Source organism: Ctenocephalides felis, unplaced genomic scaffold, assembly GCF_003426905.1.
Source record: "Ctenocephalides felis isolate EL2017-DRISC unplaced genomic scaffold, ASM342690v1 CF-g0.4_SCAFFOLD_03570, whole genome shotgun sequence".
Taxonomy (NCBI): Eukaryota; Metazoa; Arthropoda; class Insecta; order Siphonaptera; family Pulicidae; genus Ctenocephalides; species Ctenocephalides felis.
Window position 1 is genome coordinate 5,145,324 of NW_020539724.1, and position 24,873 is coordinate 5,170,196.

General features: G+C 30.7%; 1 protein-coding gene and 2 pseudogenes across 1 annotated transcript; 2 read left to right on the top strand and 1 right to left on the bottom strand.

Annotated features, from left to right (window-relative positions):
* The first annotated feature begins 2,665 nt into the window (after window positions 1–2,665).
* LOC113383130 lies at window positions 2,666–12,984 on the top strand (annotated as a pseudogene).
* Window positions 12,985–13,586: 602 nt separating this feature from the next.
* Window positions 13,587–19,292, bottom strand: LOC113383131 (laminin subunit gamma-1-like). Its single transcript, XM_026621381.1, has 13 exons — window positions 19,234–19,292; window positions 18,467–18,793; window positions 18,153–18,376; window positions 17,103–17,290; window positions 16,690–16,873; window positions 16,459–16,628; window positions 16,253–16,388; window positions 15,685–15,926; window positions 15,525–15,624; window positions 15,101–15,440; window positions 14,238–14,428; window positions 13,859–14,159; window positions 13,587–13,798 (listed from the first exon to the last, which is right to left on the bottom strand). Exons 1-13 carry the CDS (start codon window positions 19,280–19,282, stop codon window positions 13,587–13,589), a joined length of 2,664 nt encoding a protein of 887 aa, XP_026477166.1. The 5' UTR covers window positions 19,283–19,292.
* Window positions 19,293–20,080: 788 nt separating this feature from the next.
* LOC113383132 lies at window positions 20,081–23,426 on the top strand (annotated as a pseudogene).
* The last annotated feature ends 1,447 nt before the right edge of the window (window positions 23,427–24,873 follow it).

A 24,873-nucleotide genomic window follows, 5' to 3' on the forward strand; every position in this document is an offset into this window, starting at 1 on the left:
TTAATTTGGAATCTGCAATTTTGCAATATGCAAGTGGTAAAAAATTGTTCCTGTGTCGTATTTTGTATAAGGTGAAAATAGTTTTTTTGTAAGTCAAGTACCAGTTTTCAAATCTTATGTTCAAAGGATATCAGTTGGGAATCATGCTGATTAGTTTTTGCTACAGATCGACCTGGCCACTTCTGGTAATTAATTCATATTTGTATTTTATTATTTTACTGATTGTTTGCATCGTAAGTTCATATATCTAATTTCATAAAATATAGGGCATGACTCGAATTATAGATTTTTTTCTATTCTTACAATATTTTTTATGAGCACGTGGTCATTTTCCGAAAAATTGAATTTCGCGTTTAGTATTCTAATTATTTTGGATTTAAAATAATTACGGCAATTCGTTTTCAAAATTATTAATTTAGCATCTGAAAAACTTAAAATCCTTATCAGGCGTCTGTCCCCCGCATTTTGGATAACAAATTTCCGGTTTCTATACACGTCGGGTCATTTCATGATAGATAACATGGCCAAAAAGAATTCTCCATCCGCTCATGATAAAAACTGTTGTATGAGGACAATGGTATATATTGTCTTAATAACACCCTAAATTTTGCTAAAAACATCTTAAAATTTCTGCACATTTGTACTAATTTTAAAGAAACGGCGTGAACGATCGCTGCACAAAATTAATCAACTCAAATCGTTATAGAGAGTTTCATCAAATGGAATTTTAATTTTTGAATTAGTAAAACCGTTTTTGGCATTTGCAGCTTTTTGCAATTATAGTATCAAATGATTCAGAATGACTTAAAACATATGGAGAAAGCATAAAATCAGCAAATCGGATTATAATTTTATATATCAATGTTATTTAAGTATACTTATTTAAGTATATTTAACGTCAATAGGCTATATACAGTTAATTCCATATGTTACTATAGTAACATAATATAATTTTAAAGAAACCGTTGGGCCGATCGTCGTACAATTGATAAACGTGGACGAAAAATTGTATCCATATACATACATACGCACATATTCATCAATTTTTTCTAAGGTATGGCAAAATGTTCAGAAATCTTTGAGAAGTATGCAAAAATTTTCATTTTCTATTTTTGGACGATTATTATATCTAACCTTACAAGAAGTTAATAAATATTTCAAGTTGTTCTTAATGAAACATTCTGTTAAGAGGATTTTTAAGAAACCGGAGTGCTTAAGGCAAGTTGCTGGGACTTCTCGTACCGAAATTAAATTAAAAAATTTTTTTTTTCGAAAACTGAAAATATTAGATTTTTGAAAATTCTGAAAAAAATTACGTAATTTTTTTTTTATATTTCGAATATTTTTGAGTATTTTGAACTTTGCCAAAGCAATCGCTTGGCTATTTTAAAGAGCATCTAACGATAAATATCGGTACGGAACCTATCGAAATATAAACTTTTTGTACTTTGTTATCAAAATCTCTAAAATATCTCATAATTTGATGTGCAAATATCTAATTGTTATTTTTGACCGCCAAATGGCTTTTTTTACATTTTTTATTGAATCTCGGAAACCGCTGGGCCTGCCTTCCCAAAAATTTTAGCAGTTCTTCACTTCGTCTATACGAATAAAATGCTTTTTTGAATCATTCATATCGGACGCTCCGTTTTCTCAAAAACTGATTTACCATTTTTTTCCATTTCGAATCATTCATATCGGACGCTCCGTTTTCTCAAAAACTGATTTACCATTTTTTACCATTTCGAAATGGCTAAACCTGCCTTGGCCAAAAACTAATCAGCACGTGTTCCCAGTAATACAAAACAAATGTTTTTTGAATTATTCAAATCGGTTGTTCCGTGTTCTCTAAATCGGCGACGAAAAAATTGCATCCGCACATCACATACATACACACACATTCATCTATTTTTTCTAAGATATGCCATAATGTTCAGAAATATTTGAAACGTAAAAGTATATAAACATTTTCATTTTCTATAACTGACCGTACGAAAAATTAAATATTGATTGATAGTCCAACTAGCACGATTGATAGTCTTAATACTTGTTTATCTATGGTCTTAATACTATAATACATAATGGGTTGTACTCATAGAGATAAACAATAAGTATAAATGGTTATACTGTTATATTTCTAGTAAGCTATTTTAACTGGCGCTTGTATTACACTTGTATATAAAACGTAGTGCATCGGTCTGCCCTTTACAAGCATATTTTCAAAATTGCATTTGTATATCTGGAACAAATGCATCATACAGATCCATTTGCATCTATAAGTATAAATTTAATGTTTGTGCTTCAGACGCATGTCTTTTCTATTTGGTTGATGAGTGCTTTTGGTCATGTGGTGGGAGTCGTAATGAAATGGTACAGAGAAACAGCCTTACAGCCGCCGCGCTTGTGTGTGTTTCTTTATTCTTTTCCTCGTTCCAGCAGACACAACGTGCATCTGATCTCCAACATCTAATACATACAAGTAAACATGCTTTAACTCGACGCCTGCCAGTGCCAGTGCCTAGTATTTAGTATTTCTTAGTTTTGTGAATGAAACATACACACGACTGTGCTTTTAATAGAAAAGTGGATAAATTCAAGCTGAAATGTTCAATTAAAAATGTTATCACACACACCCGTGAATTAGTGTATGTTGTGGCTTTTAAGTTTTAAATAACCATGTTTAGTGGGATTAACGCTATTTGCTATATAGCATGTGTTAGTTTGTTATTAAATTGCATGAGAACAGTGCTTGGTCAAGAATCCCATGGGCATGGAGGTTCCACGAAATGCTATGATAACTTCAACAGACCTCAGGTACATTTTATCTTTTTTACACACTTAAGGAAAGTTGAACAACTTGCATATACTTTATTAGTAAAAATGCTAATTTTAGGCAATTTTACTATTAAATCCTATTTTTTGCTTATTATCGCTGTATACAATTTATTTTTATGTTTATATAATTTATTCACTTTTTTTTAAAAAAAAATATTTATGAAATTATCATATCTAAATTATGAAATATCATTATCTAAATTATGAAAATATCATATATTATTAAAAATCAATTAATACAGTACATACAGCTTCATCTAATGTTAATAGAACTAAGTCTTGGAAATATACACTTTTCCAACTATTGTACACTTTAAACAAAGCTTTGAAAATATTATCATAATATCTTAGAATATACAAAAATTCAAAAAATAACAAATTAGAGTTTTGAAAACATTATTGTAATATTTTAAAGTATCTGATTGTGCAGAATAATGTTAATTCACAAAATATTTGTTTGATTAGTTAAATTACAATCTACACAGTTCAAAAAAGAGTTGAAAAGCTTATTTTTTAATTTAAAAAGAAAACAACTTTGTTTTTGCATCGAATCAAAATCTTAGTTCACAAAATATTCGTCTGATTGATTCATTTTCAATCCTCAAAGTTCAGAAAAAAGTTGAATAAAGTGCTTTATAAATTAAAAATACAATTTTAATTTTATTAAAAATTAATTAGTTCACAAAATTTTCCGTTGATTAATTAATTTTCAACCCTCAATGGAAGTTCAGAAAAAAGTAGAGTCTCCCTTTTTGTGCTTTTAAAAGCTCAAAATTGTTTTTATATTGGATCTATAGCTATTTGTTAGTACAAAATTTATTGTGGATAATAAAATAATACAGTTATTGTAAATTTTATTAAAAAGTTGTTTACCAATAATTTAAAAGTTTTTTTAATAATTTAATCATTTAAAAGCCAAATTTATTTTTGCGTGCAATTGAAAGCTCTTTAATGGTAATAGCGTTGCTATCAATTTTATTCAAATACAATTAGTTTAACAAAATTGTCTACTGATTTTAAAATTTATTCTAGAGAATGTTTAATTTTATTGCAATTTAATCACATAAATTATTAAGTAATAAACCTAACTGTTTATTATTGTTATATTTATTATATAACAAACAATTGCTTTTAATTATCCAATCATTTAGTTAATTTAGTCAATTTTATTGCTTTATAGTTCAGTAAAATATCTTGCATTTTTTATTTGATGTACTGATAATATAAGGCTTTTGCATAGTATAAATGATTATTCAATAATAAATTCTTAAGTTCTCATATTGCTTCAAACTGATTTTTGTTATGGCTACATCAATTTAAGTGTTTTAAGAGATAGAGCATATTAAAAGTATATCCTGCAATTAAGTTTTTTTTTAATTTGATGGCCTTTGGCATCATCTTCCTTTCCTTCCGTTCATTTATACATTTTTTTATAGGCATGCAGTATTTTTATTCTGAAAAAATACTTAATTTGGTTTCATGCAGCAGTTACTAAATTTATAATGTCACATTTAAATGAATATTTGAGAATATAATGAGATCATGTGTTTCGTTTGAAAGACCTGCTACAGATAAGAGCAGGATGTGTGTTGATACAGTAAATATTTCCGATTAAATACAGTTGGCATACTGTTTTAAAACGACAGATTTTGTATTGTATTATAAACATATTTCAGTAACGATTAAATTCATTGAATTAAACTATATATTATATATTACACTATTACCTTTATATGAATGAAATCCTGAAGGGCGTAACATCAAGAAAAATGAGGAAGACGAGAAATATCTTTATTTTCCCAGCCGTTTCAGCTTACTTTTCATCAGTGAATATAAATAATTTCGGAAACAGGGAAAATGTACATTAATAATAAAAATATGCAAAGAACATCTTCGGCAAGCATCACTATTGTTTTATAATTAATTTTTGTTATTAATGTACTTTTTGCTCGTATTCGAAATTATTTATATCCATTGATGATGGCAGAGTTGTATGTTGAAGCTCATGGGAAAATAATGATGTTTTAAAACCTTCCTCATTTTCACTTGATTTTTTATTCTCAAAAGAATCAACAATAATGTTTTTTATATATCTTTACGATTCAAAGGTCTCTAATCATTTTGGCATTACTCAGAAAAAATTGGTATAGAAGCTTTTTTAAAAAAGTTTAATTTTTGGTACGGGAAGTTTCAGCAATTTGCCTTAAGGCACGATTCTATATGTTTGTAAAATTTTGCGAATTATACGAATTCTATTCATAAGTAGGTATTTCCCCACATTTTACTTACACTTTTCAATAGTAGTTTTCTATTCAGTTTTATATAGAGACTACTCTATATAATTCAAAACTTGATTAACTTATCGACAAGTTAAATTTAGACTATCATTTTAATACTTTCTATGTATGTATTGCGAACTATATGTGACAGATTATTTTATTATTTAATTCAACGTCTTATAAATGTACTATAAAGTAGTAGGTACCATTTTTCAGAAGAAGACAACTGATTACACAAAATCATATCTTTAACCTTTCACACTGTCCAGCAGGGTCATTATCCGATAATAACATATATTTGAGTTTTTGAGCATTGTATGAATTTTATAATGTATATTTAATTTATATATATATATATATATATATATATATATTCAATATTAATTATATTGAATGATAGTTCAATATATACTTAATCATATAAGCATGATTTTCTTCTTTTCTAATCATGCTTGGTATTAATTATAGTTTTAATTATGATAATTATGGTCAATAATTATGTACTGAATAAATATAATTGTAACGCCCTTGCAAATTATAAGCTCGTATATATTTTATCTAAATTAATTAGTAATTAGTTTTACATATATGTTCTGTTTTAGAAATAAGCACGTGTATTATCTTTGCTAGATCACATGGTTTAAAAGCTTTAGAGAAGCAGTAATTATATCAAAATTTATAATTACAATATATTATTGATGTTTTGAAACTTTTTTATATGATTTTGATGATCTTTTATAATTAGTTATCAATCCTTTATTATCCCAGAGATGTATACCAGAATTCGAAAATGCCGCCTATGGCGTGCTGATGGAGGCGACTGAAACTTGTGGTGACGATGGCACCATTGAATTTTGTGTGCAGACGGGAAGTTCAGCCAAGAAATCATGCGATGTGTGCAGGGCAGGTGACCACGGTCCCAGGTACTTAACGGATCTGCACGACCAGGACAACCAGACATGGTGGCAATCTCCAACCATGTATGAGGGAATACAGTATCCTAGTCAAGTGAATTTGACGCTCAACTTACGTAAGTATATGCAACATATGCTTAAATACTTAATTATAATAATTAAAAGTTTAAAATGTTGCATCTTAGATAATATTCTTATTTACATCCGAAAATTGCTTTTCATAGTAGCTCTCTGTTTATATTGTAGAAAAGCTTTCGATATCACATACGTTCGTTTATGGTTCTACTCACCTCGTCCTGAAAGTTTTGCAATTTACAAGAGAACAAAAGCCAATGGACCTTGGGAACCATATCAATTTTACAGGTAAACATCGTAGAAAATAATTAAATTACAATTGGAAAAATATTCATTTAATCATATACTTATCTGTAAGGCAATTTATATCAAGCTTGCATGCTTTTATTTTACTATATTTTTTTTTATTTTAGTGCCACTTGTCGAGATATGTACGGCTTACCAGACAATAACCATGCTAGTCGAGGAGAAGCTGAAACCAGGGCACTTTGTACAAGTGAATACAGTGATATTTCACCATTACGAGGCGGAAATGTAGCTTTTTCAACCTTGGAAGGACGTCCTAGTGCCTATCAATTCGATTCTAGCGCAGATTTGCAGGTAAAATAATAAATGGTTTTAGTAATTTTTAACTTTACAAAAAAATCATTTGTTTTTATCAATATTAGGAATGGGTGACAGCTACCGAACTTAGAATAACATTGGATCGTCTTAACAGTTTTGGTGATGAAGTTTTTGGAGATGCCCAGGTATTGCGTTCTTATTTCTATGCAATTGCCGATGTTGCTGTTGGTGCTCGTTGCAAATGTAATGGCCACGCTTCGGAATGTGTCAGTTCTTCAGGTAATAGCCAGAATATTTAATAATCACCACTTTTTTATAAGTATTGTTCGACCAGTATATTTACCTATACAATTATCACATTCGAATGATTTGCTTTTATTTGATCAGGTCCGGACGGTACTCGCAGAAGAGTATGTCGTTGCGAACACAATACTGCAGGTCCAGATTGTGGTGAATGTCTGCCGTTTTATAATGATGCTCCTTGGGGTAGAGCCTCTTCTACAAATGTACATGAATGCAAAGGTATTTGAAAAGAAATAGAGTTCATATTGTTAATTATTTTAAAATAAGATAACTATTTTATTGCTTATAGCTTGTAATTGTAATGGTTTCTCCGATCGCTGCGTGTTCGATAGGGCTCTATATGAACAAACTGGCCATGGTGGTCATTGTTTAGATTGCCGAGCAAATCGCGATGGACCAAACTGCGAAAGATGCAGAGAAAATTACCATCAGTTCGAAGATAGTTATTGTGTTCCTTGTAATTGCGATCCTACAGGTAAAGCATCACATCATACTAACATTTTAAGTTTTTATTATTTTATACAAAATTAGTCAATTTTTTCTTAAAGGTTCCAGATCGCTCCAATGTGATGCCAGCGGTAGATGTCAATGTAAACCTGGTGTAGCAGGCGATAAATGTGATCGTTGCGATGTTGACCATTACGATTTTGGTCCACGTGTCTTCCCTTGCGAATGTAGTGTTGCAGGATCTTTGAACAATCAGCCTTCATGTGATCCTCACACTGGTGTTTGCGCTTGTAAAGAGCATGTTGAAGGACAGAAATGTCGAGAGTAAGATTGTTTTCACAATGTATTATACATGTTATATTCGACTAACTACAGTAATTTTTTACTAATTAATATTAGGTGTAAGCCAGGATATTTCAGTCTTGATGTCGACAATAAGTTCGGATGTACCCCCTGTTTCTGTTACTATCATTCTTCAGAGTGTACATCGGCTATGGGTTATTCAAAAGTAATAAAAATATTTAGTTGATATTTTAAATGCTATATTTTAAATTAAATAATATTATGTAATATTGTTTTTGTATTACAGGTAACTACTGAGTCTATGTTCGCTAGAGGTAGCGAAAGATGGACAGCTCGAGATGACAGAAATGCTGTCGTTCCGGTGCAGTACAGGCTTTGGAACAAAATATTGGTATATAATTTTTTTTCTTTTTTTAAATATAAATTTTGAAGAGTATGAGATATAAAAATGTCTTATCTTTAAGGGGTATCATCAATCGGAGGCGAAACTTTATTCTTCACCGCACCAGATCGTTTCTTAGGAGATCAGCGCGCTTCGTACAATCATTATTTAAGCTTTACACTTCGAATTGGGGAATCAGGTCCAGCTCCATCAGCGACTGATGTAATTTTAGAAGGATCAGGTGGACACGTGTCCCTTCCGATCTTTGCACAAGACACCAGGTTCCTTCGATCAGGCCTCAGAGATACTCATTTTTTACATGAACACCCAGATTATGGCTGGCAACCGCGGTTAGGCCAGAGAAATTTTTTTGGCACTTTTGAGTAATTTGACCGCGATTAAAGTTAGAGGAACATATAGTGGTAGAGCTGTCGGTTTTCTGGATGATGTAAAATTGGAAACCGCTCATCGTGGTTCTGCGGGTAACTGAAATATAACTTACTATTAAATAATCTATCATATTTCGATTATTTTCGATTATTTAATAATTGCTTATATAATTTTAAGGTCAACAAGCTACATGGATTGAGACATGTACTTGTCCTTCTGGTTATATTGGCCAGTATTGTGAATCCTGCGCACCAGGTTTTAGACACACACCTGCAAACGGAGGACCATTTGCATCTTGCGTTCCTTGCGAGTGTAATGGTCATACGGATATTTGCGATTCTGACACAGGTTGGTAATTTAAAATAAACATCTGATATTTACTTAAATTGATTGTATATATTAAATGGATAATTTCCAGGTCGGTGTATTTGTGATCATAACACTGCCGGTGACAATTGTGAACTTTGCGCAAGAGGCTATTATGGAAGTGCCCTTGGCGGTACGCCCTACGATTGCAAAGTGTTCCTTGTCCAGAAAGAGGTGCTTGTTTACAGCTTCCTGATGAGACTGTGGTTTGTCTAGAATGTCCTGCAGGATATGCAGGTCCTCGTTGTGACCTTTGCTCAGACGGATTTTATGGAGACCCTACAGGAAGACAGACAGGCTATGCTGAACCTTGCAGACCTTGCGATTGTAATAACAATGTTGATGTTAATGCCGTAGGAAATTGTAATAGAACCACAGGTACCACATTTCAATTTTGAATAAAATAAATATTTTACAAAATTTTATAAATAAATGTATAAATCTGAAAATTAATTTATCAAGGTGCATGTTTGAAATGTTTCATCACACGGCCGGATTACTATGTTGTTGACCTTTGACCTTGGCCTGGCTACGGTGATGCCCTTGCTCTTCCCCAAGGCGATTGTAGACGTTGTGCTTGCAATCCATACGGAACTGAATATACCAAAGAGGGCGGACCACCAAAATGTGATCAAATTTCTGGTCATTGCATGTGCAAACCACATGTCACAGGAAAGAACTGCGATATTTGCGAGGTAAATATAATATTAAAAATTTATTGGCTTATTGATTCTGTGGACTTTCAAATAACTTCGAATTATTTACAGGTCGGTTATTATGATTTGACAAGTGGAAATGGTTGCAAAGATTGCAATTGCAATCCGATAGGATCTGTAGGCCCAGCTTGTGATGCTGATACTGGACAGTGTCAATGTAGGCCAGGTGTAACTGGAAAACTTTGTGACTCTTGCGCACCTTTACAATATGGTTTCTCTTCAACCGGGTGTTCGCCTTGTGATTGCGATGAAACAGGATCTCAGTGAGTAATATTTATATATTCTAGTTGTACATTCCTTTCTTAAATAAATGAAATTCTAATATTTTTTTTCCGATTTTAGGAGCTTGCAGTGCGATGTAAATGGACAATGTCCTTGTAACGATAATGTAGAAGGTAGACGTTGTGATCGATGCAAAGAAAATACCTACGATAGAAAACGAGGATGTATTGATTGTCCGCATTGTTACAACCTGGTCAGAGATGCTGTTCATAGACATCGTGATAGACTTCATGAAATGCAAAAGGTATAATATTTAATAATAATAATTAATCTAAACATAAATTTTTTTATATTCCAACGTAATAACATTTTATTATTTTTTATTCAGGTACTGGCCGACATTAAGAGCAATCCCACAGTTGTTGATAATACTGAATTTGACGAAAACTAAATCAAATTCAAAAACAAGTCGATAAGCTCTCGGCAGACGCTAAACTAGCAACAGGTGGTGGAGATAAGAGTTTGTTCGATCATGTTTCAGAACTTCAGGATAGGTAAGATTTTGATATTTTTTTTAAATATATTTTATTGTGAATGTATAGAGTTATTATTCTTACAATTATAGATTATCAAAATGTGAAGCACTAGTCGATCAAGTAAATCTATTGGCGGATGAAGGTCGAAAAACAGCAGCTATGGGAAAGCAAGATCTAGAAGCCGCTCAAGCTATAATTGAAGCTGCCACAAAAGAATTGAATGTGAGTAAAAATTAAATTATATAAATAAATACATATAACCAAAATTATTTATTACTTTCAGGATGCGTTGGACTTTTTGGCCGACGAGGGTGTTAAGGCTTTAGATCGCGCAACAAATAGAAGTCAGCAACTCGGTCATCAATCTGAAGCAATGTCGAATATTGTAAAAGAAGCTCAACAACTTGCACATGATTTAGAAGAAGAAGATAAGACTATTAGAGAAACTGCTCAACGAGCTCTAAACGTTTCTACAGAGGCTTACGATGTTGCTAAAGGAGCCTTGGACTTGCAAGATAATGTGACGTAAGGAAAATATTTTATGAAAATAATATTTTTGAAATTTAAGATCAATTTTTATATGTATTTCTAACATTTATATCTAGAGATTCGATTAGAGGACTAACCGCAGCTGTCGCCCATGCAGAGTACGTTTGGAAACAACACTCGATCATTCAAGAGAAACTCTCGAACTCGCTGATAAGGTAAATGACAACATTTTCTTTTTTAAAATAATTTCATCTAATTAATTATATATTACTTTGTACTATTCTCATTACTCTTCGATTTTTTGTGATTTATTTTATTACCAGGCTCAAAAAGATGCTCTAGCCATTTACACCGAAGTCGACAATGCCGCTTTGCCCGAGATAGATATTGCAAAGCTTCGCGAAGATGCCAAATATATAATGGATGAGGCTGAAGAAATAAAATTAGCTGCTGAAGATTTGTTTGTAGGTCCTCGTGGGGATAAAATGGCAGAAATTGAAGATCAAATTGATTACGCGCGAGATTTAGTCAATCGTGTCGTTAATCAGCAAAATGATATCGATGCCCTATTAGCAGAAGCTGATTCTTCGAATCAACTTGCAAAAGAAGCAGTGGAGTTGGGAGATAAAACATTGGCCGAAGCGCAAAAAACTCTACAGACATTATTAGGTAAAAATTATTTATTATTATTGAAGATTAATGTTAACTAATACATCGTCACTACAATCTTTTTCTTAGGGTTCCATGAGGAAGTTGAGTCTTCACGTAACGCGGCCCAAGAAGCACTTACCAAAGATAAAGTACAAATCGAGAATGATATTAGAGAAGCTACAGACCAAATTATTACTGCTGAAATTGCCCTTTCTGGGGTTGTAAGTAATGCCGAAAATGCTAAAGCTACTGCTTTGGAGGCTCAAACTCAGGCACAGAATGCTAATAAGGTAAATATATGAAATTTTCACAAAAAACTGTCAATTTTTTCATCCATTTTTGCCAATTGTTACCTAATATTTCCTTTACCAATTACAGCTGGCCAACGAAATTCTGAAACAAGCAAATAGCACTAAAGCAGAGGTTTATCGATATGATGCCGAATCAAAAGATTTAGATAGACGTGTCAACGAAACCGCTTTGCGTATAGAGTTACTCGAAGTCCAGGCCAAGGATGAAGAAGATCTTACCAGTTCCGCCAAAACATTGGTGGGCCAAGCTAAAAGCGACGCTGAAGAGGCTTCTAAGCAAGTTGAAAAGGCGCTTAGAGATGTCGAGGATATAAAGAAGGAGCTGGAAAAGTTACCAGACATCGATGAGTCAGATCTGGCAGAATTGGGTAAGTGAGATAGAAGATTTTGTTAAGAACCAAGTTTACTACTGTTTTGTTTATTTGTTAGTTGTTCTTCTTATTGAAAGAATGGGTAACTTCCGATATATGTTTTATTTTCGATTTTATATTTTTTGACGCTACAAGTCATCATTTGGAAATGAAATTTTTATTTGACTTTTTGTCTGTGTTTTCTCAAAACCAGCTGCACCGATGTCAAAATTTTAAAAACTATTAGCAATGTAGAAGTATATAATTACACTATTTTTTATTCAAGTTTTCGTTAAAAATTTACAACGAATTTTGAAAATTCGAAAGCTTTTCGAAACATATCAGTTGGAAATTGTGCTGATCAGGTTTTGGTCAAGATGGGTCGAGATTTTACTTCGTAATTAATTGTTAAAATAATTTTATTCGAAGATTTAGGAAGTTTTGCAGGATGATAGAGATATTGCTAAAATAATATAGATCTACGTAAAGTGGTTTAGTTTTATAAAATATCATCAAAGTTTGAAATAATGGGACGTGTTAAGATTTGAACGAACTTCTATCTTCACATATCAAGAGGTTATTGCAAGTTGCCTCAAGGCAAAAAGCCACTCACACCTAGTTAACATTTTTCTTCAGAGAGAAAACTTACCGATGCCGAAAACATTATCAAAGCAGCCAACTTGGATGTTAGGATCGAGCAATTACGAGCTACTCAGAAAAAGCAACAGGGTTGGATTCGCGATCACAAAGACGAATTGGAAAGATTGCAAGCGGAAGTAGAAGCAGTTCAAGCAATTGCAGATGCACTACCAGCAGGCTGTTTCAAGAGAGCCCGCCTTGAACCATATTAATTAAAAGATCTTTAAAAAATGCAATAACAAAATTATGGTAATGATCAATCTCGGGATTGATAGATACCACCGAATTATAGATTTAAATTATCGTGCATCAATATTCTATTATTGTTTTTATACTTTATTATTTTTTCGCCATAAATCTCTTAGAATCTCTTGCATATTATTTGTGCCATCTACGGAACTGATAGAATTAATCGATTCTCACCTACAGTCAACTTTTTACAGGTATTTCATTAGTTGTATGTCTTATATGTATATTTTAAATCTAAATTGTGCTTCTTCGAGATATTTATAAGGACAAAGTGCATTTAAGAATTAATCGACTTGGTCAAAGATAGAGTTTTATATGATTAGATAAGAAATTTATAGTTAGATGTCGTATAATTTTATATTTCTAATAAAATATTGTTAGAATATTGTGGTTTTAATGGGACAGATGCAAATTAACAACCTTGTTACATCATTCTTTTTTAAAAAAGTACTTAAAAAAATTATAATATGGTTAATAAATAATGAGCTTCAAATAACTTAATAATATATTCCGGAATATAATAATATTTATTTTAATGAATATTATTTTATAATTATCTTTTATCTTATCTTTGCAAATCGGTTGGCTTATAACATGCCTCTGGCAGTGCTGCAGCAATGTATTTTACATTTTCTACTTCGTTTTCCAAAAATTTTAATTCATCTTCTTTCATCGAAATTAAATAAGTTTGTTTTACTTGTATATTTTGGAGTTTTGATATCTGACCAGAAATATCATCATCTTTCAATTGTTTCTCTAGCAGCTTAATTCTTCTTTCTGAAGTATATGAACGTATATAACTATATATCATCTAAAGTTATATTATTTTATATTTACCTAATTTGTTGAGAGTTTGTTCATCAATTTCTATCGTGTTATTTAAATGTTTTCTTATATCATCGAGTTCTAATAGTCTTTCATTTAAAGTTGCTGCGAATGACTCCATATCAGAATGCAATTTATTTTGGTTTTTACTGGATTCTTTTAGTAAAGCTTCATCTTTTTTATATACATCATTTTCTTTCACAAATCGGTCTTCAGTTAGTTTTAGATAATCATCTAAATTTTGAAGAGTATCTTCTGTAGAATTTAAATTTTCTTGGATATTTTCCACATCATCTTGTGTGGATTTTACTTGCTAAAACGTAATATTCTTTTTATATATATTTTAGTTTATTTTTTCGATCACTGTTATCTCTTTATTTAACCAAAGTACCTGCTTAGAATCCTGAATCTCTCCATTAATCACGGATATATTCAAGTATCCTATGTTGTTTTTTATTTCAGACACTTTTTCCCCAAAAGTATTAATTTCAATTGATATTTCATTCATATCACTTTTTATTTGTTGTCTTTCATTAAGTGCATCTTTAGCGGCTTCTTTCACTTTTTTCAAGTTGTTGTTCTCTGCAAAGTAAAATTTAGAATTGAATAGGAAACTTCATTTACATTCCACATAGATAATGAAATCCATGTAAATTTTCGATAGTTCTACTTTCAACAATATTTTAGTTGGTTTATAAAATTAAGTTCAATGCTTTAGTGACCATAGAGTAAATTAAAGGACGAAAAAATGAAGTAATTGTTATGTGCTGAAGTGCTAATTGATGGTGAGACTCATATATATTTTTTGTTCGAAATTATCAAAAATGGGAATATCTCCAACAAGAAGCAGGCTACATTACGTTAATAGACAGTTTAGACAGAGTGGTAAATGATGGTGATGGTGAAGCAAATGATCCGTTATTGGCTAATCGTGATTTCCAACGGCATTTTTTGATGGTATCTACTACAAAAGAGAGTTGGGCCATCAGTACATTAAAACTTCGGATTGCATGGATTGGATTGGTACTACAACATATGAAACTGGTAAGTGTTTTCGTGAATTTAATTTCCTATATTATTCCTATATATTTGAAACTATATTTTATTATGTTCATCTCATATCCAGTTGTCTTGATATTTGGAATCCAAAGCTTTTATGTGCTTGGCATAGGTCTACAATCGTTCGATACAGATTGGGATATTAAAATTATAATAGTTTCTCTTTAATCATTTTTGGTATAAAGTGTTTCTTACCCGATACTTCTTCCAGTGTTTTCTTAGCATTTTCTAACACATCATTTGCCATCTTTATCGCTTCCTTTGCCATATTGTTATAATTATTAACGCTCTCCAACATTGCATTCCATTCTTTCACCAATTCACTCCAAGATTCCATAACATTAGAATTTGTTTCTAATTCTTTTTTAATTTTTTGATATAAATGTGGTCCATTTAAAAAATCATCTGCTTCTCTTATGATCCGATTAGACACTCCATTCATAGCTTCTATGCGGTTACCTAATTCGGGAATATTAATTTCAGGAACAGTTGCATTATTTATATCTTGTATTATTTCGATATAATCATTTTTGGTCTGGAATATATAATTTTAATGGTTATTAAATTAATGGTTATTAAATTTAAAAATATTGTATAGTACAAATTGGAAAATACAAACATCCAATAAAAGTTGCTTCGTATCATCAACAAGTTCGAGTAACTCTTGCATGTTATTTTTTGACGATTCGGTTCTATTCTGCAAGTACTCTAGCCAGGAGCTGTTTTGAATTAATACATTTATTAGAAAAAAAATAAAATAAAAACATTAAGTTACTTACTCAGTTTCATTAGGGAATAATTCATTTAATTCAGGCTCTTTGGATAAAAGTTGATCGGAAATATTTTTAACTTGTGTTGCTAAATCTGTAATTGTGTTAACATTGTTTTCTAGCTCAGTTGCTAGATCTTTGGCTTCTTTTGCTATATTTTCCAGATCCTTAGATGAATTAACTGTTTCAGAAAACTTTTCTGCATCTTCTAGTGCTTTTTTACCTTCAGTTTTTATATAGGTCAAAGCAGCCTAAAATTGTAACAATCATTTAGATTTTGAATGCATTTTTTATCTACATTGTTAACTTAATAATTATTGTTTTAATTTTTTTAAATATTAAAATTATTCATCTTAGAATCATCTCAAAATATGAAACATTGAGTAAAATGCAGAAAGGCGAGTTATTTGAAATTTTGTGCATAAATTTTATTAACTAAAACAAAAGAACATTTATTGTTCAATGAAGAACATTTTTTAGGAGACCAGATGCATAAATAAAATGTTTTAAGAGAGATTGCATTTTTATGTTTATTGAATAACTAATATCTTATTTTTTGTCTATTTATTCTTGTTACCTCGACTTCAGGTTCAGCTTGTGAAATGCTATCTTTTGCTCTGAGCAACTCGTTTTCGAGCATATTAATAAGGTCCTGCGAGTCTCGAGCTATGTCATTTAGGTCATCAATATATTTTGGCAAAGAATCTAAAAATCTGTGAATTACATTTACAATTATATTTGTCCAAGTAATAAATTATTTCAATATTATGTTATAATATATACTCTGCTTGTATGGAGGCTGCTAGTTCAGTAAGATTCGTATTTTTGTTGTTGATATCGCTTATTGAACTAAAAGTATCTTGTTTAAGATCATCAACGGTTTGTTTTAAATCTTCGAACTCAATGTCGAAATCAGTATCGGTACTATTATCCGCAGATATATCAATCAGATCCTTTAAGTAAAAACTTTTTTGTTTATATTGTATTTAAGATTTTAAGAGATTGAAATTGTACCTGTTCTTTCTGATCGATCAATTGCTTGTAGTCTGTAAATTCTGCTTCCACAAAGTCATAACATCGCGGGCAGTCGAAACAGCCTTTGCGAATTCCTAGTTTTTTGCCAATACATTTATCACAAGTTTTTCCTTCAACCTGGTCATGGCAAGGACAACGTCCATATTCATCACACTGCGTACTCCTGAAAGTAAAAGATAAAAATATACTATTATAGTAAATTAAATTATCAAAAAATAAATTAATTTCAGATGCTATAGATATAATTTCTTTTACAAAAATTAAGATGTTTATTTCGGGTCGTGAATTCAATGAATATATCCAAAATTAGAATCTAGAATGTATTTTAATTTAGTATATTATCGATTTTAGAAATGTATTTCATTTATTTATCTATTCATGGAAATTTTTACTTGGATCCATATTTATGGCAATTGCATTCAGTACAGCCAGTAGATGAAAATCCATAGTGTAACGGAGCACAAACATCGCATTTTTGGCCCGAAACTCCAGGTCTGCATTTGCATTGCCCAGTTTCAGCAGAACAATTTTCACCTATACTTCCAATTGGATCACAATCAATTTTTGCACCCATTGTCGCCTTGAAAATAGTAGCCTTTCTATAAAAAAGTATTTAAATTTGTTTGAGTTGTTATGATGATATTTTTGGATAAAAAATCCACGTGGCTTCCATCATCTATATTCGATTGATTTCTATTTTAAGAACTCTAATAGTGATGATTATTTTTCAGAGAATTCATGAATGAATGATTAGTAGTCGTATGAATGAGTACTACGAGTAGTAATCGTAGGAATACGAGTAGTAAACGTAGTACTATGAATAGTAAGCGTAATACTTTGAATAATAAACGTAGTACTATGACTAGTAGAATCAATGTATAGGGGAGGAAACAAGGTATATCGAATAGTACGAGGAGAATTCATGAATGAATGAGTAGTAATCATAGTACTACTCGTAGTAATGTGGTACTACGAGTTGTAATCGTAGCACAATGAATAGTAAACGTAGTACTACGACTAGTGCGAGTAGTATCTTGAATAATTAGGTGTAGTAATCATGGTATTACGAGTAGTACGAGGTGAATTCATGAAGTAGTAATCGTAGTACTACTTGTGGTAAACGTAGTACTACGAGTAGCAATCGAAGCACTATAAATAGTAAACGAAGTACTACGACTAGTACGAGTAGTACCTTGAATAAATCAAGAGTAGTAAACATAGTATTACGAGTAGTACGAGGTGAATTCATAAAAGTAGTAATCAACAATTTTGGGAAGGACTATTTTTACTTAGGAACATTTGAAATCTTTTAAGTGAACACTAATATCACTACTACTTGATATCGGTATGAGGTGGGCAACCTGGAAAATGGTTGCAAAGAGCCAAAAGTTAATTAATCAAATAATATAAATTTTTCTATGAATAAATATTTTTTTGTTTACCTCGCATTCGTCGCAAAGTTTACCCTTGGCATGGGGTACGCATAAACAATCACCAGTGACCCTATCGCATTGTATTGGACTAGTTAATTTTGGTGGTTTCAGACTGCCCCATAAATTACAAGAGCAAGGTTTACAATCTCTTTGTAGAGCATTTCCATAAAATCCAGGCGCACAACTCTCGCAATGGTCACCAGTAGTGTTGTTTAGACATTTATGGCAGACACCTGGGAATAAAAAATGAATGCTAAATTTGATATTTATATGAGCAACCTAGCTCATTGAATTATTATTTTCTATATTTCACTTATTTTTACCTGTTTGCCTATCACAACTTCCAGCATCACTAATGTCTGCATTACCATTGCAATTACAAGGTACGCAATTGACACTAAATTCCGACAATTCTTGAGCAGAATTATCAAAATAACCAGAATCGCATTTGTCGCATAGTTGACCTGCATACCCTTTTGGGCAATTTAGACATGTTATTGTCTCATCTGGTAGTTGCAAGCAATTAGAGTTATTTGGACATGGACAAGGGACACAAACTGCGAGCAGATTCACTCCGGTAGACATACTGTATTGTCCGTTTGGACATAGTTGAAAAGCCAGTTCTTCGCTGCTTTGACATGATATTTGACCTGGGAAAAAATTAGATGAACTTAATAATTAACAACAGTCAGAAGTTAATAGTCGTAGGAGCTTGTGGTGGACTTCTTAATGACGTGGGCTTATAAATGGCAACCCAACCCCATTGATGACTTTTTTTGTATGCAGCAAAAATTTATATCAAAAATGATATTAGGATTGATATTTTCTCAAACTGATTTTCTGATTCGAATTGTGGTGTAATAAATGCAATGCATCTGTTATTTCTTTAAAATATATTTTCTTAATTATATTAATGTGGATAGAGCATTAACCTCATTTCTATAAAAAAATAATTAAATTTTCAACAGAACATTAAAACTGTAATTCATATACATATCTCAATAAATTCTTGTTGACATTTTTGTCAATGTAAATAAAATTATCAAAATTCCAACTAATATATCTTTCATATTTGCTTAAAGCTTCTTACCAAATTCAAGAGTAATCCCTATAGATAAGAACAATATTAATCGTATCATATTCACACATTCACTTCTTCACTTATAAAATTTCGACTTATAATATAAATATTAAATAAATTCACTTATAGTATTAATTTATAGAAATCATTTTTAAAACGTTTATGATCTCGCATACCTGACGTTACTATTCCGCAATGAGTTTATCTATATTTCATACATATCACTTACAAGATAACAAAGATAATAAAAATGACCTCGGAAGTATAGTAGATTTAGTTTATAAATCGTTTTTATGAGTTTTTTCCAAAGTTTATTAACAACTTGATCAATATAGAATTGATAAGGCAAGCCTGATATCAAGCAGTAGTGATATCTGTTTTATTTGAAAATGTTTACAAGTAAAAATAACCATTCCCTGGAGTAGCTGAATCAATTAGCAAATATACTATTAGTATTAGTGAAATTATTGAAATGATGATCATCTTCTTCAAAAAACATAAAAATGTGTTTGATCTCATATACATTGCAATATTTCTTTATGGTGCATCATAAACAGTTTTTAACAATTTTACGAAATTTATATATTTAGATAAAAAAACATTCAAATTACTTATATCGTTCATTATAAATAACAAAGCCGGCTTTTGTTACTCAAAAATATATGCCTATTTTAAATTTGACGTTAGAGTATTTTCTCGATAAATGAGTAGTATCAAAATTAATTTGACCGATGAAATCGGATGCAAAGAATAATAAATAGATCCACAATATTCAGCTAACAAGCAAAGGTATTACATCAATATTTATGAATTCTACATGAGCAAAAAACAAATTTACATTTTCTTTAGTCCCAAAATGTATGGATGTGGCAAACAAGATACATCTCGTCCAGGAACTCCATCTCGTGCGGCCAGGACTGTTCCTGATGATCTGCGAGAAGTTCTGATGGAATTCACGATGAGCTACCTTCTTGAGCAGCCAGCTGATGTAGTAGATTATGCCATAGATTATTTTACCAAAATAAAGGAAAACAGAGTGACTATAACTATGGAACCATCATCTGTAGTAAATATGAGAACTGATCTTAACACGAGTCTTTTGATGATATTTTTAAAGTTGGATCTTTTTCTAAATATAGAGTGAATTAGAAGAACCAGAACTAGCAGAACCTTTATCTAATATGACGTTCAACGTACGTAGGCGTTCTGTTTTTGCCGAAACTTACGATCCTGCAATGGACAGTGATGAAGTGGCAATCTACCCAAAATCTGAAGACCAACGAAAACGATTGGAACAGGTAGGAATTGATTTTTGATTGTGAACCAAAATTTGACCTTTCGTCTACGTGAAACCAATTTTCAAATTTTAAAAGCCATCTCATTAAACTTGCGTTGATTAGTTTATAAAGACGAAGTTATTTTAATTTGATATTCATTTACAATATTAATTTATATTGTTAGTATTTATTAATTATTAACCATTCAACAAATCTACTATATAACTCTCAACACTTGTCACTAAGCCATAACCACATAACGTCCCCATAAACTGTATTTTGCATATCAACTTTTAATATTGTTCATTTATAAATATAATAAATTAAATTAATGATCAATAAATATGCAGTCTGTGAAAGGAATAATACTGTTTCGATCTCTGGACGGAGAGCAGATGAATATCGTGCTGGACGCAATGTTTGAGAAGAGGGTGCATTCTGGAGATTACATAATTAAACAAGTAAAATTTATTTGGATTTAGTAATTTACTTATTAAATAATTTGTTTATTACCAATGGTAACAAATATACTTGTATCATTAGAATTTCTCCAATACTGATGATTTATAACTCGATGCAGCAATATGCTGGTAAAGGGCCATTTTTATATGGAAAATTATTGTCTATTTGCAGGGTGATGACGGAGACAATTTTTATGTTGTTGAAACCGGAACTTTTAAAGCATATGTAACCAACATTCCCGGAGAAGAGCCGAAATTAATTCATACATACGAAAACAGCGGCAGCTTTGGAGAATTGGCATTACTTTACAATATGCCTAGAGCAGCTACTATACAAGTAATAATTATAGATTCATAAATAATTTTTTTTAATATATTTTTCTATGAACTTATATTTTTACTACAGGCAATAACTGATGGCTCTTTATGGGCTATGGATAGATGTACATTTAGGCGTATTCTTTTGAAAACTGCTTTTAAAAAACGCAAAATGTATGAAAATCTCATCAACAGTGTTCCTATGTTGAAAAGTCTTCAGCCTTATGAACGAATGAATCTTGCTGATGCTTTAGTATCAAAGGAATATAAACCAGAAGAGCAAATAATAAAGTATGTATAAATTAAAATTCAAAATTTTTATAGTAGTTATCATATTTAAAAATATACTATTGTACCTCTCAACTTGGTCAAAGTTGCCTAAATTAGTTTTCAAATGAAGTCCTTTTCAGGGGCTCTTATTTATGACAAAGTAATGACAGTTTATGGTTGAAATGTTGTTTCATTTATAATACGAAATCGACAACATTGAATTTATTCCGCTTGACATTTCACGATTTAAAATGTTCGAATTCACTTTTGCCATTTAATTAGCATTTTGCTAGTTTCAAGTTATATGCACGTTAGGAGTAGTGCAACTATGTATAAATAAATAAGAGGATTGAAGTAAAAAAATTTAATAATTAGTAGTAAGTTTTTCTCAAACCTTCAAAATATGCAAATTTTGCTAGCGATTGTTAAAAGAAAAATTAAAAATATAAAGATACCTTTTTTATTGCAACTTGTAAAAAAATCTTATGATGGTCACTTGTTATCTATAAATTAACACTTTTTAATTCGAATATTCGATCTACTTTTTTCATAAAAGTTGTACAACTTTTGATATAGCAGGTGGGTACCTGCCTAAAAATTAAAATGCTAGACAAAATAAATACCGTTATACTTTCATGGTTTTATCATATTTTATTGCAAACATTACCAAAGCAACGACATTGCATTATGTGCCACAAAAATAGACGAACAGCATATTTATTAAGTGCATTGAATTAAATTGAAATACCTTTTATCAGTAGATAATAGTATAGTGAATCAATTACACATTGATAAAATTAGGATAAATATGCAAAAATTAAATTTTACACAGTGAGTTTAATTATTTAAAATTATTTTTAACAATTTTTATAATTTTTTTAATTTCTGTCCTACAGACAAGGTGATTCTGCAGATGGAATGTATTTTGTGGAAGATGGAGTGGTTACCATAACAGTTCATGGAGATGATGGTCGTGAAATAGAAGTGAATAAAATTATAAAAGGCGGATATTTTGGTGAATTAGCTCCTGGTGACGCACAGGTGAGTGAATAATTAATTGTCCAGCTAATTTATAGCTACTTTTAATCTAAGAAATCACAAAATTCGAACATATTTAACCTTTGATTTGGTATATTGATTCTAATAATCGTCTATTTTTTAAAGTTAATATTCTTACAGTTGAAGTTAATATTATTATCAAATGCTAATTAGAAAATACTTCAAAATTTTAAATTTTACCGATATTTTAATAATTAAATATAAATAGTGTATCGAACCGACCGAACCGTTACTTTATTATTTCTTGAATGAATACTGGAATTCTGTACAAAGGCCTTGTAAGATTAATATTTCCTGATACTAAAGTTTTGCTTGAGATATGCTAAATCTAGCTAGATTATCATGTTATATTATTTTGCTTAACATGCAAAATATATTTAAAAATTTGAAAATTTATATAACACTTTCTAAATTTTTACTAATTATTGAAATTTCTTCACAAATTATTCAAACCTGAATTATTTGTTTGTTGTCATCCCAAAATCTGTATTTTTTCTTATGACTTTGCACAAAGCGATTGCACATTTTTCAAAAGTCGTCCACACATTTGTCTATAAATCTGAACAATTTCTGAAATTTTAAATCCACTTAGAATTTTTTTTACCGATATTCCATAATTTAATTTGCTATCTAGACCACGAGCAGCATCAGCCTATGCCCACAATAACGTTAAACTTGCATTTTGGACGTCGATGCCTTTGAACGATTGCTCGGACCTTGTATGGAACTAATGAAAAGAAATTTCGATGATTACGAAGAACAATTGTTGCGAATTTTTGGCTCAAAAACCAACATTAGTGATCTTCGTGGCGAATGAATGGATGAATGTCCTGCGAATGAAAAAAAATCGATGTTGTCTTGGCATGATTGATGTTGTTACTCACTCCTGATCCTTAATTTTTAATTTGTCAACTCAATATCTCCGTATAACTTAGTAATACTTTTTATTTAAATAAATCTATTTTATCATTTACGTTATGTTATCTTTATCCATATGATCTAATCACAACAACCGATTGCAGTATAAATTCTTGAATAATTTGATAATAGATAATAAAAGTGATAACATCTCTAAAAGCATATATTGAATTATTGACCAATGATAAACAATGTTTCTACAATTTATTCAAAATCTACAGTATTATCTAATTCATCGCTTCAATATCGATAACCTTGTATTTATACCGAAAGGGTTAAAATTATAATATCGCCTTTCGGCGAAGCGTATGCCCCACTGAGAAACACTGGTTACAATCGCAAAATTATGATTAATGTTTAAAATTAATCAACTACCATTGGACTACTTTGTATACACAACAGTATTTATTTACTACCATTCATTCACCGAATTCAAATATGCTTTACATAAGTTTCTATGTCGAACAGTGAAATTTAAAAACTCGCACTTATATAATTAATATTTATTATTTAAACTGATTCGTTGGATTTTTAATGAAAATCTTACGATATGTGCTGAGCAATGTAGTAATGATTAATTTCAACGTCTATAGTTTGCAATATCTGGGTTACAATACATATAACAACATATTGAATGAACGCAATAATACGTCGGCGTTCCATTTGGCTTATTTATAATCGAATTAAATATTTATATTACCTGTAGAAAATAATGTAAACAGGGATAATTAATTTTAAATCATTTTTCATAGTAATCACGAAACAAATAGCGCGTTTTAGTTCGAAAAATAGTAATTTAAGGAAAGAAAATGATGACCTGTGTTTGCCAGGTTTCTTTAGGTTTCATCATACCTTATTTTTAATTTTCTGAAAATCTTTAAATATTACTAAAAAATTTGTAAAAAAAGTTTTTTTTTTGCAACTTAATTTTTATTTCATTGTTTTTTTTATATAATAGAAACTTACTAAATTAAAAGTTATACCCTTGGTCATTTGGATCCGCGGATAAAGATCATAATTTATTGGAGTTAAAAGATTTATGATACGTTATGGTCTAAATATCCAATATACATGATTATGTACTGCATATCTCAGTTTACATCAATTAAATTTTAATTAAACAACGCGATTTTCAAGGTTTGAATGCAAGAATGCCCAAGAAGCACCTCCAGCAATTTATTCTCATGATCTTGTAGGCGACTGATAATGCAGAATTGACAAATAATCGCAAATTGACTATCTGGTGCTGCTAAATAATTATTTCAAAGTTATTAAATATGATTAATGATTCGAAATCTATGTCGGAATTGAATGGCAGATTTGAACTTAAGGTGGATAGTGTTATT

Excerpts from the sequence above, each read along its gene's own strand:
- LOC113383131 (XM_026621381.1), bottom strand. The coding sequence starts at position 19,282 with ATGATACGATTAATATTGTTCTTATCTATAGGGATTACTCTTGAATTT. Across the intron at positions 16,629-16,689 it reads TGATCGATCAGAAAGAACAG|GATCTGATTGATATATCTGC; the intron begins GTACAATTTCAA and ends TTTTACTTAAAG. Across the intron at positions 14,429-15,100 it reads AACACTGGAAGAAGTATCGG|AGAACAACAACTTGAAAAAA; the intron begins GTAAGAAACACT and ends TTTACTTTGCAG.